At 29.8% G+C, this 15,999-nt stretch overlaps 1 protein-coding gene across 1 annotated transcript in view; it reads left to right on the top strand.

Annotated features, from left to right (window-relative positions):
* LOC102681711 (frequenin-1) overlaps positions 1-15,999 on the top strand; it is a 39,803-nt gene that overhangs the window by 14,929 nt on the left and 8,875 nt on the right. The window contains exons 2-4 of the mRNA XM_006607951.2: positions 12,220-12,244; positions 13,256-13,304; positions 13,407-13,496. Coding sequence (XP_006608014.1) covers positions 12,220-12,244; positions 13,256-13,304; positions 13,407-13,496 — 164 coding nt within the window. The remainder of the gene's footprint in view (positions 1-12,219; positions 12,245-13,255; positions 13,305-13,406; positions 13,497-15,999) is intronic.

The raw sequence follows: 15,999 nt of genomic DNA on the forward strand, positions 1-15,999 counted from the left end.
ATGTGAACACCGGTCGTTAAAGCGATTTCGTTTACCTGAAACTTTGAAAGAGGTCGAAAAGAGTTGCTTTTGAAAATTTAATTCAGTTTATGCATCGACGTTATATATTATGATTTCATTTTGGAATCAAGCTACATATTGGGTCAATTATACCACAGGTAAAAAGATCGTGTTCAATTATACGAACGAAAAATGTAGAATATTGTTGTGGCAACTTTAGAAACGTTGTTAATAATTTCATTTAGTCATACAGGTTTTTGAAATAACGAAAATCTAAAAAGTGAGGTTTTAAAATTTTTCAAACTAATATTCAAAATAGGGATTTTGATAAATTTTCTATTCTTTGTAATTACTTGAGACATACGATTTTAATTATATTCGCTACAATTTATTTATAACATATTTGAGAATATTATGGTTAAATTTTATGAAACATTTTATGTTAGTAATTCCAAATTTTTAATCAGAAATGTATATTTCGATCGTAAATTATACGGATACTTACTGACACAAGTATATACATATATAGGTTATTGTATATGAATTTTACAAACGTGTAAACCCATTCAAAATTCATTAATTAAATGTCCCATTAAATAATATTCGCGTGTAAAATTTAAAATTTGAAGCTAACTGAATACTTCGATGATATTTTATAAATGATAAAACATTATCTACATTTTCTCTTGTAAATTAAATATAAAATCGCTACTAGCGTTTTCAAAAAAAAAAAAAAAAAAAAATACATTAAAAGAAATCACACGATCTGATGAAAAATTCGAATTAAGGAAATGTAGATATAAAAAAAAAAAATCAAAGAGTATCAACAATTTTCAAGTGTCTAAAAAGAAATTAAGCTTAAACAATGGAATTAAACTTCGATTTATAATTTATATTTAATCTCTACCGTTCCATCTAATAACACGTAGCACAATCTATGTCGCTTAGTTTAGTTCTAATTGTCGAATTACAATCTCTGTCTGGAATTACTCACAACAACGTATGATAACGCGCGCAATTAATTTCAAACAATAATATTTTACCGTGAACGTATAATTGGGAAGATATCGACCACGAAATTAGTCGAAATTGCTTTTTCAAACCAATGATTATAAATATCGCGTAACGAAACTATGACGTTACCGGTTTATCGAGTATACTCGATAATTCGATTTGTGCCATTGAACACGGTTATTGCAATAAAGATATACAAGTTAATGGGGATTGGCGTTAAATTTTTTTTTTTTTTTTTTCCTTTAAAATTTTTTTTTTTTTTTGGAAATTTTTTTTTTTTTTTTACTTTTTTAATTTTTTTTTTCTTTGGTTAAATTAAAAAGAAAAAAAAATATAAAAAAAAAAAAAAAAAATGTAGCGCCAATCCCCCTTAACTTGTATATCTTTATTGCAAAAACCGTGTTCAATGGCACAAATCGAATTATCGAGTATACTCGATAATTCGATTTGTGCCATTGAACACGGTTATTGCAATAAAGATATACAAGTTAAGGGGGATTGGCGTTAAATTTTTTTTTTTTTTTTACTCATTACATATTTTTTTCCTATTGTGACATTCAATTTCTTTTTTTTTTTTTTAATATTTCAAAAATATATTCAAGCATTATTTTGAAAATTCACTCGAGGATATACATTTATTTAATAACGACAATTTGTTCGAGGTTATTTTCTTGAACAAGCATTTTTAAACAAACGTCGAGCCAGGTTATGGGTCGTTCGAAGAAGTTAATTTCTAAGTAGAGAAAGATCCGTGAAGAATATATACGTCTGAATAAAGATAATTTCAAACACCTCAACGAGTTATTACACAAAAATTATTATATCAATTACACGTTTATATATATATATATATATATATATAATTAAATTTTCGATATAGCAAAACTCTCTATCCATAATGATAATTCGAAATTTGCAATTATCACGAATAGGAATATAACCTATTCGTTTCTTTCATTCATTCTGGAATAACTTGATATAAAAAAAAAAAAAAAACCTTTCAACGACCGATTCATCTTCATTAAAGCTTCGTTCCAAATACGTATCCCCAACTTTTCCCCTTACTCCAGGCTAACTTTTGTCGTTCCTGTAACCATATTTTGCGCACTGGCCATCCCGAATTCCTCGCATCCGCCGGTTAAATTGTCCTCGTTAAAATACGAAGAGGAAAAAACTCGATCGCAGCAAACATTTTAAATCTTCTTCCTTTCGAAATTCGTCACGCGCAACATTTCACGAATCGACCATAAATACATCTCGAAAGTTTCGAGCGATAAAGAATCACAACAAGATTCGAAGAGAATTTCGAATTCAGAGAGGAATTCACCGCATTTACTCCAACGTTTCGTTACGCATCGATTGATGGATTCTCGCCGCTTTATTCCTCTCTGCAGCCGTTCCCTCGATTCTATCGAATTAGTTTCCGCTATCGTTTTGTTGCATACGCGTACACGATACGTAATTGGTAATTGTTTTCAGAAGAGATGATCTTTCAAAAGATATATTTATGAGGATAAATATTTTTTTTCGAATCTATCTATAATCAAAATCGTAATTGATTTAATTTTGGTTGAAGTTGTAAATTCTGCGATTGGTTGAATGCCGTAAATGTTGTAGTTTTGTAGGAAGAGGGAGAAAGGAAAGATTAATACATCAAAACGTCAATATTATATGGTAATTTAATTGTATGATAGATGAAGAGAAACGGAGATAAAGTCTCGTTTCATTTTCTCATCTTTCTTCGTTTAATAACATTTAGAAAATTTAAATATTGTTCATGGTTTGATGATAAGCAAGCCTCGATTGACGTTTTAATATAATTGTAATATAATAGAATTTTAAAAAATTATGTTTAAACAGACCAATATCTGAATATTAATCTCCAATTAATGTTAATCATTCTAAATTTTCTATATATGTGTTTGGAATGCACATAGTAATTCACGAACTCCTTTGATAAATGACAGTGGACTGTTTTATATTCAGATTGTTTAAAATATGGAAAAAAAATTTACAATTTAAAATAGATATTTTATAAAAAAAAAAAAAAAAGAAATTTTCTTTTTATACGTCTACGTTATTGATTTATTCCAATCAAACGAACCTTTTTCTTTTTTTTTTTTAAGTTTAAGAAAAAAAATAAATTAATGAAAGTTACGAGATAAATGAAATTGCGTTTCTCAAGAAAGAAAAATCCAACGTATCATCCAACTCGTTTGGACAGTTAGGACGAAAGTTGCACAGAATCGTTAACGCTTTTCGAAGCAAGATCTTTGAAACTTTTCCCATTTCAATCATGACACAAAGCCAAGCTTTCCGGTCAACCTTTAACGCCAATACAATTTTCGAAAGTTACTTTAATTAAAACATCGAAAACGCGCAATTCATTTATTAGAAGTATACTTGGAATAAATTGCAATTCAATAAACGACGATCAAAAGTGATTCGATCAAATTTTGCCTCGTGTTTATTCATCCTCGTTGTTAACACTTGGATTAACTCGTAAATGATCAAACATCAAGCGTTTGTCGAAAGATAGAATAATAATAATAATAATTATCTGAAAAACTTTTACGAGCAAAATATTTATTTTATTACCTAGCTTCTTCGAAAGATTCATTTCTAAAAAAAACTTCAATAATCTAATCTAATATATCCACTTAAATAATATCAATACTTGTATAAAAATAATACCTCATCATTTTATTCTCTTCATTCGTTATATACATCTTATTTACTTTATAAATTTCGTACAATTTTTGACTTATTCCGTCGAATAAGATTTCCCTCGTCATCGAGACAAGTCGCTAAAGACGTCCATCCGTTCGGATAACACATCAGATAATTTTTTGTTTCCGTGGAAATTATTCGACTGTTACAGCGACAAAGAGACATTTAATGGCGATATCGGTGAATATCCCCCGAAACGATTGTGATCCCCCCACCTTTGGGCACTTTTAGACTCTTTACAAGTCCCCTTCCAGATTTTCTTCTTTCCTCGCCCCCTTGGAACGAAGGGATTAGGGGGAAGAGGCTGGCTGCTGTCGCACAGCCTTTGCCCCGCGAAACGAGAGATTTCCAGCTTTATTACCGGAACAAAAGACGAGATACCCGTGCACCGCCTTGAATACTAACGCCGAATGAAAATAACGAGACCAATGGAGCGAGTCGAGTACAGCGAGTCCGGTAGTCGCGAGAAACGGGGAGGAGGAGGGTTCTTTCTTTCTCTCTCTCTGCTGTTTTTTTTAAAGAGAGATGTGTTTCCTTGTGTTTCTATTGCAAATCCGGCGACACTCGTTTTTTAAAGGGATTCTGAGATTGGATAAAAGACGTTTTGCACGGGAAAGCAAAAAGGTTTGAAAGTGATCGAAAGAAATGATTGTGAAAGAAAGAGTCTCGAATCTCTTTTTTATCTATGTTTCATCAGACAAATTTGTATTGATCAATATCATCTTGTTTTCGTTTATAATATAAAGGAATTTATTGTTATTATTATACACGTGAGATTTTTTCCTAAAATCCATGCAAGTTTTATTTTTATTAAAATACTACAAATTGTAGAATATATAATTATGATATGTACTTTTTTTGCATTTATCATGTTGCATTTACTATATTTAAATTTTCTATAAATGTATAAAAAGTCCAATTATAATAATATAAAATATTAGTGTTAATAAATAAATTGTTTGGAATCAATTTTGCAAATACAATTTGCCTGATGAATTAAGAATTAATTCTTTTGTTCTGAAAATATGGACGTTTTATTTATAGTGTTTATACAGATTTTGGATTTAACGATGAGTTATATCAGCCTGTAGAAAATTTTCTCAATAAATTTCGTCGAATGAACAAACAGTACGAAATCTGAAAAACAGTTGGCTCGGAGAAACGGCGAGCAAACATGATCATTTTCTAGTATCTTACGGAGTTTGTGCAATTTCACGCATGTTGTTTGTGGAATCTACAACGTCAAATATTTGCTTAAAAGGGAAATAGTTTGCTAAAGTTTCACAATATTATGACTGAATTTCTTCATCCATTTAGATAATGGTAGGTAGATAATGCTCAACCGAACACAATCGACTGAAATCGTATTATACGATATATCGAAGAAGAGATATTTTAAGAATTTTTTTTTATTTCTTAATATAAATAAGATTATTTTCTTATTATTAAAAATCAATCTCTGAAGAAAATACTCGTATATTTATATCAAATAACCAAAATAATAATTCATTCGTCGAGTCGATCGTTTTCCTCTCGATCAAAATGTTACTAGACGCATTCGGTCTCTGATTGGTCCGATAATCTTGTATCTTGCTTCGACTTCGGCCGCCGTCGTACGATCTTCGGAAATTGTCGTAACTCGTCGCGTCATCCGATGATTTCCGGAAATTGCCGATCGATAAATCGCAAAGAGATATTTACGAACCTAATCTCTGGATCAGATATTTCTTCAAAATTTATTGAAATTTTTGCTTTTTCTTTTTTTTTTTTTTTTTGAAAAGAAAATCCTCAAAGCTCTAATACATTAATCGCGGAATATTATTATGCGTGATCGCCTTTCGAGAGTTTTATTTAATTGCAACATATTTAGAGCAATTTTTGGAAGTACTTACGCTCGAGTGTATTTCTAAAATATATCAAAAGTACTTGTAATTTACAAACGATTCGTTTAATTAGCAATTTTGGTCGTTTCACGTCGCCACGCCTTAAACAGACAGGTTTTCCCAGGGTTGAAGAAAGTTTCGCGTTAACCGCACAACTTCGCGGTTTCTGTCCCGATCCAAACCAATACATCGCGTATCTCACAATGAAATCACCCTGGTAATTGGTTCGAGGCCAAGAAGCTTTAATTAGTAGCTCTCCTCGCCCATTTATTTCCCTTTTTCACACTATCGTGCCAAACGATTTTCTATTTTTATTTTTCTTTCGTATCAATGTTTTTTTTTTTCTTTTTTGTCCTCTCTAATGCTTACGATCACGAATATTTTTTTTTTTTTCTATTTTCTCAAATATAGTAGAATTTAGCTCGTATAAACTTCATATATAGGAATAAAAGTTTATCGATGCTTTATTATTTTAGGCGAGCTACTGTTATCCGAATCTATTGATCGAATTTCAATCGATCTATACGAATTTTGGAAATATATTTTTTCATTCCTCGAATTAAATATTAAGGAATTTTGGATAATTATTATACGCACATAATTTATATTTTAAACGTGAAATATATTATTAAAAAATCATTTTCGAGATACCAATATTTATAATACTTCTCATTTCCACGAAAATAATTCTAAGATGTTATTGCAAATATCGTTTCAACCCCGTCAAATAATATCTAATTAATTCAACTTTGAGAAGAAAGCGTAAAAAAAAAACAAATTTAATTTGAAGAATGAAAGAGAAAAAAAAATTCGTTCCACATCCCTACTCAAACAGACAATCCTCTCTTCTACTTTTGGCACAAGGGAGATTACGTAATATACTGGAAATTCTGGCACTCTCGTAAAGCCAAACATTCTCGTCCAATCATAAAGATCTTATCTTAATTCCCCAATATTCGAATAATTGAAAAAGCATACACGCACCAAATAGTTGTAAAAAAAACGTTGAATGGATAAAGTCGAATATACGGAAGCTACATCATACGTTACCAAGTTGATCGACACGCTACCTCGCGTATACGTGGTGGTAATAAATTATTCGTATAGTTGCAACGACGTCGCTGGCATCGTGTATCGAACAATAAAGTGGCAGCCACGTGGCTGAAATTATCGTTAACCCCTCGTAATATCGTCCCCTCGCTTGCCTTCCACGCTTTATTTCCCTCCCGCTGACACTTGTCTATAGAGGATATACACCTTTCCTCGTCGTTTCCACGAGGATGATCTCCTCTTTATTTAACGCAACGTTACTCGCCCGTGTTCCCATTTTCTCGATTTCGCGAATCACATTAGAGATCTCTCTTCGTTCCTCTCGTTTCTTAAGGATCTTTGAAAGAGAAGAAAAGTTGAGGGAAAAATTATCGGTCGAGACGTTGTTGTATCAACTTTATTCGAAGTTGAAGGGAAGAGTAAGTACTTAGAAGTAGTTAATAATTATTGATGATCGGTGGTAAGTTTATCCTTGAATTGAAATCTCTCTTGAAAGTTGAAATTATATTACGTTGGAGGTTCAAGGATAATTCTTTTTTCCTTTTTTAAGTAACTTTCTCCACTTGCAAATGTATATATATATATACATTTCTTGGGAATGTAATTCGTAAGAGTTTTTCAACTCGAACTTTTACGTAAGTAATTCGTAATCTCAACGTATCGTTCTTTTTATCAAATTTTGTCTTGAACTTCGAGTTATTTCTTCTTCGATCGTGTCTAATTACACTTCCATTATGTCGCAATATGATTCATGCCGCGTATAATTCACTTTCTCTTCATTACGCGTTAAACGTTATTAAAACGCTGAACGACGTTCAACTAGAGCCTTTGGCGGTTTTACGTGTTTTGAAAGCATTTCGAGCCTCGCCTCGCATCTCGTTTTCCACGTAATTCGTGATTCGTCAAACTTCGCACGCGAGTTAATTAATTAAGAAACACGCTATGCGTACATCGATTGCTACTCGCCATTCGATTATTTATTAATTCGATTTCTATAATCATGAAATGTATCGAATAAAGGAAGAAAAGAATTAAATATATTCTATTCTTCGAATTTTTTGGTAGGCTTGTTATTAATGAAAAATGATAAGAAGCTGTCAATATTTGTATTATTATTCAACTGCAAGTATAAATAAATATTGCAAAATTCGAAAAATGGACTGGAAATGAAATATATGGAATACTTTATGATTCTGGTTCCTTTATATAATACATCTATTCTCTTAAAACTTTTTAAAACTCTTAAAACATTTCGAAGTAATCAAACTCTATAAATCTGAATGAAAAAAACGAGGCATTTCGAAGATAAAAGTTCGATTTATCTTGGATTAGAAGAAATCGTTTTAATCGAAAATAAAATATTTTAGAAATAAAATTTCAAAATTTACCATGCCCCTATATTTCACGATTCGAATTCGAATGCGAAGATGAAATATATCCTTAAAATATTTTACTCGAGTCCAAGCTATGCTCTATAAACCTAAAATCAAAATGTCATTTTCGAAAAATAAAATAGGATTTCGAAAATAAAATTTCCGATTGATCCGGAATTGGAAGTCGAGTTCTAATCGGTCAGTGTCAGCTCGTTGCTGTCAGAAAATCGATAGAATTCCCAACGTATCGAGAAACGGGTGTCCTATGGCAATCTCTGATTACGCTCTTTTCAAACCTTATCCATTGCGAATGAATTTCGAAATTGATCTCCTTTCATTTTTCACAAATACTATAAACTTCTATTAATAAGTTCTACTAATAAGAACTAATAAGTTCCATAAACTTATTTTCCGATCATTAATCCTTTTATTGAATAATATGTTTCGACTATTACGCATTCAATTCCTATCCTTATTATTCCTTGCTGCATAACCGTGATACAACGTTCTTGTAATAAATAATTCAACCAATCAGAAACATGGAACGATTCTATTGGAGCAGAATAACTTGCTCCCTTTCTAGTAACTTTCTAGTTACATAATTTTCGCGGAATCTTTATCGCTGGTGCTGGCACTTTATTCTACAGTTACAGCTCACTTTCCAAGATTCGAAAGAAAAGTAACGTTCCAAACAAGAAAATGAGTTCGAGTTTTATCCCATAACGCGAATATCTATCTTTTACTCGAATCGAGTGAGACGCAAGACATTTCTAACCTTGTCCTTGTCTATTCTTCTATATCGATTTCCACTACGGATAGATTCCACTACGTTTCACGCATCGAAAATCAACAGGTTTTCGATTGTTTCCTATTTATACAAATTTCAAATCACATCGATTTTTCGTGTAAACTACACAAGATCGGATACTATAGAACAATGAATCTGATAATAATTCGAGAATCATTTTAACCGATAATCGAAACAATGTTGTTTTCAATATTGTGAATCGAATGAAAAATGTGCATATGTGCGCTGAAATATTTTTATCTCTCGCTCGTCGTATTTCGTTCAACCGCGAAATAAATTCATTTTACGACGAGAGGTAATTTCATCCCGAGCCGTTTATTTGATTCGCTTATTTGCGGTAAATGACACTCAACTTTTTTTTTCTTTTGCAAGATCGTTAAAAGTATATAGAAAATATTGGCTTTGTAAAATAGCGGGAAATATCTTGATAGAAATATACATCGAGATATTATCGACAAAAAGAATACGTATTTTAATCATACGCTTAGATTTATAAGTGTATGTGATTTATTATCGTATCGTATTTTTCATCACATTTTCATCGCTTTTAAAGAAATTGCTTAATAACGTGTTACATACATAATGTCGTTATCTACGCATATCTACTATTTACCGATCGAAAGTTTTGGAATCACAAATAATCGACAAAATTCGAGAATTTAAGAAAACAATTAAATTAGTTTTGCAGGTGAACTGCAAATAATTTTTGCACTATTTTTCTTTTCAAAAAATTCTCTTATTAAGCTCTATCAGCAATCATTTGTTTACTTATTAATCATTTATTTTTAATACGCTGTCAGCGATCTAGGTTGCTTAAATTTACCAAAAGTTTTTTTGATGATTTATAAAAATCTACGATAATTCGTACTTTTTATTCGTAAGTATTTCAATATAACGATTCACACCTCAGAGAACTTTGAGTGATGATTTAAAAGACCCGATTTTAAAAGAAGAACTGATTAGTAGATTTTAATTTTAATTTTCTAAAATTTTATTAATTAACAACAAAATTAAAAAAAGACTGTAAATTTTGAGTACATACGCAATCTGATAAAAGAACGCAAGCAAGAACATCGAGATAAAAATGAACGAGTATTTCATCAGCCACATTGAACAAATTGCAAAGAAGGGACGATGGAATAGAATTGCATGTACTGGATTCGAAACGTAATTGCGATGCAATTATTACAGAATACCGAGAGGAGAGAAAAAGAGGAAAAAGAAACGCGAGCCGAAAACGAGGGACGGCCTTGTCCTCGTAACTGCGTGCAAGCTCGAAAACCATGCGCAAATTTATCGAAGGTTATAAAAGTCAGGCACAACGGCCGGCCTACTAGAAGCATTACTTATGCGCGATTTGTCAAAAGGAAACTTAAATAGTTATCGAAGAAATCGACGAATTTCATGGCTCGAGTTCTGCTTGAAAATATGGCATATTTCTTTTCTTCTTCTTATTTTGTTAAATCAGTTTTTTCTCGCGGTATAGTGTTTCACAACTCGCGAATCGCGAGATGATTTGTAAGAGGACAATTTTATAAAAGAATTCTTAGCAATTATTTATATTAATAATAAAAACATGATAAATAAAAGTAACTTATGATTTGTTGCGGCGAACACTCGAAAGAATTATTTTTATCGCGCAAGGAAATATTTAAGTCAATATCTTCTTTTAAATAATTCATCTGACGTGAAGGATGATTAAATATATTTGTTCTATCGATTGAAATAAAAATAATTAATTGTTACAATTCTCATTTCAACATATAATATATTAAGTATTTTTTCAAATTTTTAATATTACGTTAATATATCTAATTCCCAACGTCTGATTCAAAATAAAATTTATCGTTCAACCTATCAAAGATATAAGAATTTTTATGCAATGCAAAATAGCAGCTTATTTGACTATTATAAGAGTTATGTCTTTGAAAATATTAGAGAGTTTACGATCTCGTAAAATCCGACCGAAGTATTCGAACAAATTTTCATTCTTTTTTTTTTCGACCATCTTTTAACGCGATATAATTTTTTCCCAGGAAAAAATATTGCTATAAATGATATTGACGACTGTGTCCGCAAATATAGAATGCAATTATTTTTTTTTGGCCTACAAAAGAAAGAAAAGCCATCCGGATTCTTTTCTCCACTTTGACACTTTTTTTATTTTGCTCAAAACGATCCGAATTCGATTTATTCTCTTTTCTATCTATATGCACATATATCTTGATATGTTTTTCCTTCTACCTCGAATAAATTCAATTCATCAATGATTCTAACGATCTTTCGAGATCGTCCAATTTCTCTGATGTTTTTACATCGTGGATCACATTCGAATCAAAAAACGATTTGCCTCGTGAAATTTCGCAATAACTCTATTACAGATTCCATCTTTCGCGCGAATATTTGTGTATTTCCGTATTTTCCTGATAATATTTTCGCTGATAAGGATATCAGTGCACATAAAAATCATTTCTACAAGTTTTATGCGAAAAAAGAAACTGGTTCAGAATCACGTATATATGAGAATATATACATAATACGTTCAATGGTTACGCAAAAGTGCTTACATAACCTCACTTTGCAACGAACGCGGTTTTTAAACGCGTTTTATACGTTTCATTCTCATTAGCATCAGATTTTTGTAATTATATTACTAATACAAGTTTAATATATTTACAATTAAGTTAATTAGCTTGTAAATCGAATGACATATCGCATTAATTATAAATGTTTTTTACTATAGATAAAAAAGTTCTATCTATAGTAAGTGTAAATTGTATTTTGCTTTTTTGTGTTAAAACTAAAATTTATTATAATTAACTATTTTTTATTTTTTAATGTTTCGTGTATAATTGTAAATCCGTTTCGCGTAAATTTTTAGACAAACCATTGAAAATTGCACATCGAAACACGCCATCAGACTATCTAAGTGTTAATGAAAATTACGTAAGTGAGAAAAAAAAATATTTAGAATAAATATTTCATATTAAAGCTTACATGATTTTCTCCTTTTTTCCTGACATTAGAAATTAATAATAATTTCGCTTATTTTCCTTTTCTAAGAAAAACAAATTCTCCGAAATGAAAAATTCTAACCTAACTTTTTTTAAAATTCTACAAAAAACGTTTGTGATTTTTGTAAAATTGACAGAATTTCGTATTCACTCAATCACGATGAGACACAAATTTGACAGAAATTGCACCAAATACAACATACCTCCAATATTATTCTTCTCGTTTCACCATCTATATAGTTTCTAGATTTTTTTCCCTTCTGTTTGCTCAAATCGTTTTTGCAAATCGTTGCTTCTCGTTACATTTTGCACTCGATTAAAATTGCTTTCGTTCTTTTCTGTTTCAGTTACCGAGAAGGAGATTCGACAATGGTGAGTCACTAAAAATGAATTTTCGATCTGCACACGTCTCGAATCAATTCATTTCAAAGATAGACGAATCGACATCGATATAGATATAATCGCGAACTGCTGTCATATTAAGATTGTTCAGCGGATTATGAGAATGTGCATATATTCATACAGTACTTAACGTTCCCACCCAATAAAATTGAACGCTCAAATGCTTCTGATTTTCATTAAATTATATTTTAATAATAATTAAGTGATAATTAATTCTTGCATTTGAAAATACATTTTTTGTATGAAAAAATATTGTATAGCGTGTGTAGAAATTCGTGAAAAATCTGAGGTTTTACGCGCTCTCGAAACTTTTTCCTTTTCTTTTAAAAAGTATCTATTTTGTAAAGAATTAAAATCCTATTATTTATTTAAATCAAAAGTTTCTTGATATGGGATCGTAAACACGTAACCTCTTTTTTAAGTTATTATTTTCTTTGAATTTAATTTGAAAATCGTTTAAAATCATCCAATAATAATAATATTCACCAATACTATTGGTTACTATTTTTAACCAATAATATTTTATAAATTATTCTTATAATTTATAAAAATTTCTATTTCATTTTTTCTTTCCTTCTTATAAACTATTTTAAAATCGTACCAATTAAAATGAGACCACGTTAAAGTATCACTATTTAATTAAACGATGATAAAATAAATTTTAAATAAATTATTTGCACAAATTATTTTCTTTTTATCCAAACAATTTCCAATTATAAAAATAAAAATAAAAAAGTTTCGAAAGCTCGAAAACTCGAGTTTTTCGAGAGGTTTTGAGATTTTCGAGTGCTCCATCCCCCATCACGCAACGTAACGTGTTCTATCGGATCTGCGGTTTTAATCCATCTGTCCCTTACAGTAACGTTTTGCCAATCGATCCGTCCATTTGTATAGAATATAAAATTGAAACTGGAAAAAGGAAAACGGATGTTACGAAACGAGTAAGAACAGATTCGATAACATTGGCGACTGTTTGTTTAGGCACAAAGGATTCCTGAAAGACTGCCCCGACGGGTTGCTGACGGAACAGGTATGACCCCGTTTCACCTGGCACGTTAATTAAACGAAAATCGATACGCGGCTAGATAAGGGGAAAGTTTGAAGATAAAGGTTGCCTGTTGCGTGATTTCAGGGTTTCATAAAGATCTACAAGCAGTTCTTTCCCCACGGCGATCCATCGAAATTCGCCTCCCTCGTTTTCAGAGTGTTCGATGAAAATAGCGTGAGTATTATGCAATGTAATTTATCTCCAACGATTCGACATTTATTACTTACGTTTGTTTATGTTAATTGCGAATGAAGTACACTATCGTTCAAAAGTTTGGAAACACTGGTAATTTTTTTTTTTAATATTATTGATTCGTCGTATAATATAATCGATATATCGAGTTCAAAAATTTGTAAAATGTTAAAAAAAGGTTAAAAAAAGGTTAAAAAAAGTTACAAAAGTGATTAAATAAATTTGGAAGTTGCATGTGACTTGTTTATTTTTTCATCAATCGTGTCGTACAAATCAAATTGTGTCAATGTTTTGATGAACTGTATTTCATACATTTGTGAAAAAATTGCTGACGTAGAACTTTTGAAAAGAATTGGTATAAAAAATATCACGATTGATGAACATAGTTATAAGGAATTATCAATAATGATCAATTAAATCGAATCGAATCAATTGTTATAATTTTAACTTTTTTCAATGAATAAAATGAATTTGTTGAATCAAACTTTATAATCGATTATATATTTTTTTGTATATTATATTTTCGATAAAAATAAAAATATTAAACTTTCGTATTGAAAATTTGGTCACTTTATCTGCAACAATTTAATATAAAAATAATCATAAATGCTCTTTAACAGAGTATACTTTAGACAGAGAAAAATTAATAAATAGAATGACCAAAATTCGTTTAAATGTAATTTAAAAAAAAAAAAAATCATTTTGATAAAGCAGAAATTTTTGTTTCAATATATAAAACGTTGCAGATTTTTCTTGTTTTATTTCATCAGTGTGTTCTACAAGTAAAAATAAGATTAAAATGTCACGTACACGTCACGTTTAGTTACTTTATTAAAAGGCTACAACAAAAATATGAAAAGCAATATAAACTCTGTAAATATCTACATTTCCATTTCAAAATGTCATCTACCTTTATGAAACTATTGAATTGTAATTATCCACAACAGAGAACTCATATGGCCTTTATTTAGAAGAAGAGAAATAATATACATTCTTTTTACGTATATATTCTACTTTTATCTGTAGAACATACTGATTGAATGTTTGAACGAGAAGAAACTGGAACACTCTCTATTACTACTATTTATATTAATTATTCAATATATTATTTAATTATTCAACAATTTCCATTGATTGTAATGAATAAAAATTTATCAATGCGACTTTTTATGTTTTTATTTGAAATTCCTTATTGCTTCCAAACTTTTAAACGGTACTGTACTATCTTATCTTTTACCCTCTCTCTTTGCAATCTTTTTTGTGTAGAATTTCTGTTAAAAATATATTAACATACAAAGTGGTTGGTCTATTTGCCTTTATGAACAATAACAATAATTTTAAAGGATTTATCACGATTCTACCTAGTCAATGTTTCTTTAAAATTTATTATCTTTGCGACAAAAATTCAAAAAAAAAAAAAAGAAAAGAAAAAATTACCGAGAGTGTATTTACAAACGTTATCTTGTATTCAACCAGCAGTCGAATTATGAAAATTTATGCAAAATATAAAATTTCTTGTGGTCCCTACATTTCCATTCACCGGTTCTAAGCGAGAATAAATGTCACTTTAAGCGAAAACCATTTCGAAAGAATATCTACCGATACGATACGAAGATATTCCTCCTCTCCATGTCCTTTTTCAATTTTAGAACGAGACGATTCTATTATTTTTTATTTACCATTTTTATTTCACTATTTTCCGCCCTCGAACTATTTTACAGCCCCCAAATATGTTTCGCTTGTGTTTAAAAAATCATCCACGTATAATTTAGAATCTATGATGCAGCATTTTCCCCTTGTCTTCTTAATTTCGCTTCTGTACCACTTTAAACTACTCGAACTTTTTTTTCGCTGAGTTTTCGTTCGGAAGATTAAAATGTTTTTTAAAAATTTTTTTGCAATAAATCACGATTGACGATAAAAATTTTCTTAACCTACTATAATTTTTGTGATCAGTGATTCGACTCTCATCACACCAAGTCAGAAATAATTAAAAAATAAATATATTTATGGAATAGAAATAAAAATCACAAATAGATGTATCAATCAGTTACAAAAAGTTTTCATACATTTTATGAATATTTATATATATATGGAATAATTTTCTTATTAATGGAATATCATTTCGAAATCAATCCTTAAAATATTAGTATTATTTTTGTTCTTTTTAAATTTAAATTATAAAATAAATAAAAATAATTTTAGAATTCTATTACTGTAAAAAAATATTTTGCCACGGAAAATATGAAAAAAAAAAGAAAAAATGAAAATCTGAAAATTGATTTCGTATCCTCAAAGACATTAAAAAAAAAAAATAAATAAATTGCACACGCAAATTTTTCAAGTATAAATAAATTTTCCTTGACTTTTTTTAACTGATTGTACATCTCTATCGTAATATCCATGAAAGAAAATTTTTTTCTTATCCCTTAAAAAAAAAATTAGATTTTGAAAAGAGTTTATGATAAAAAAAAAAAAAAAAAAA

This window comes from Apis dorsata, unplaced genomic scaffold (assembly GCF_000469605.1).
Source record: "Apis dorsata unplaced genomic scaffold, Apis dorsata 1.3 scaffold_25, whole genome shotgun sequence".
NCBI classification, from domain to species: Eukaryota; Metazoa; Arthropoda; class Insecta; order Hymenoptera; family Apidae; genus Apis; species Apis dorsata.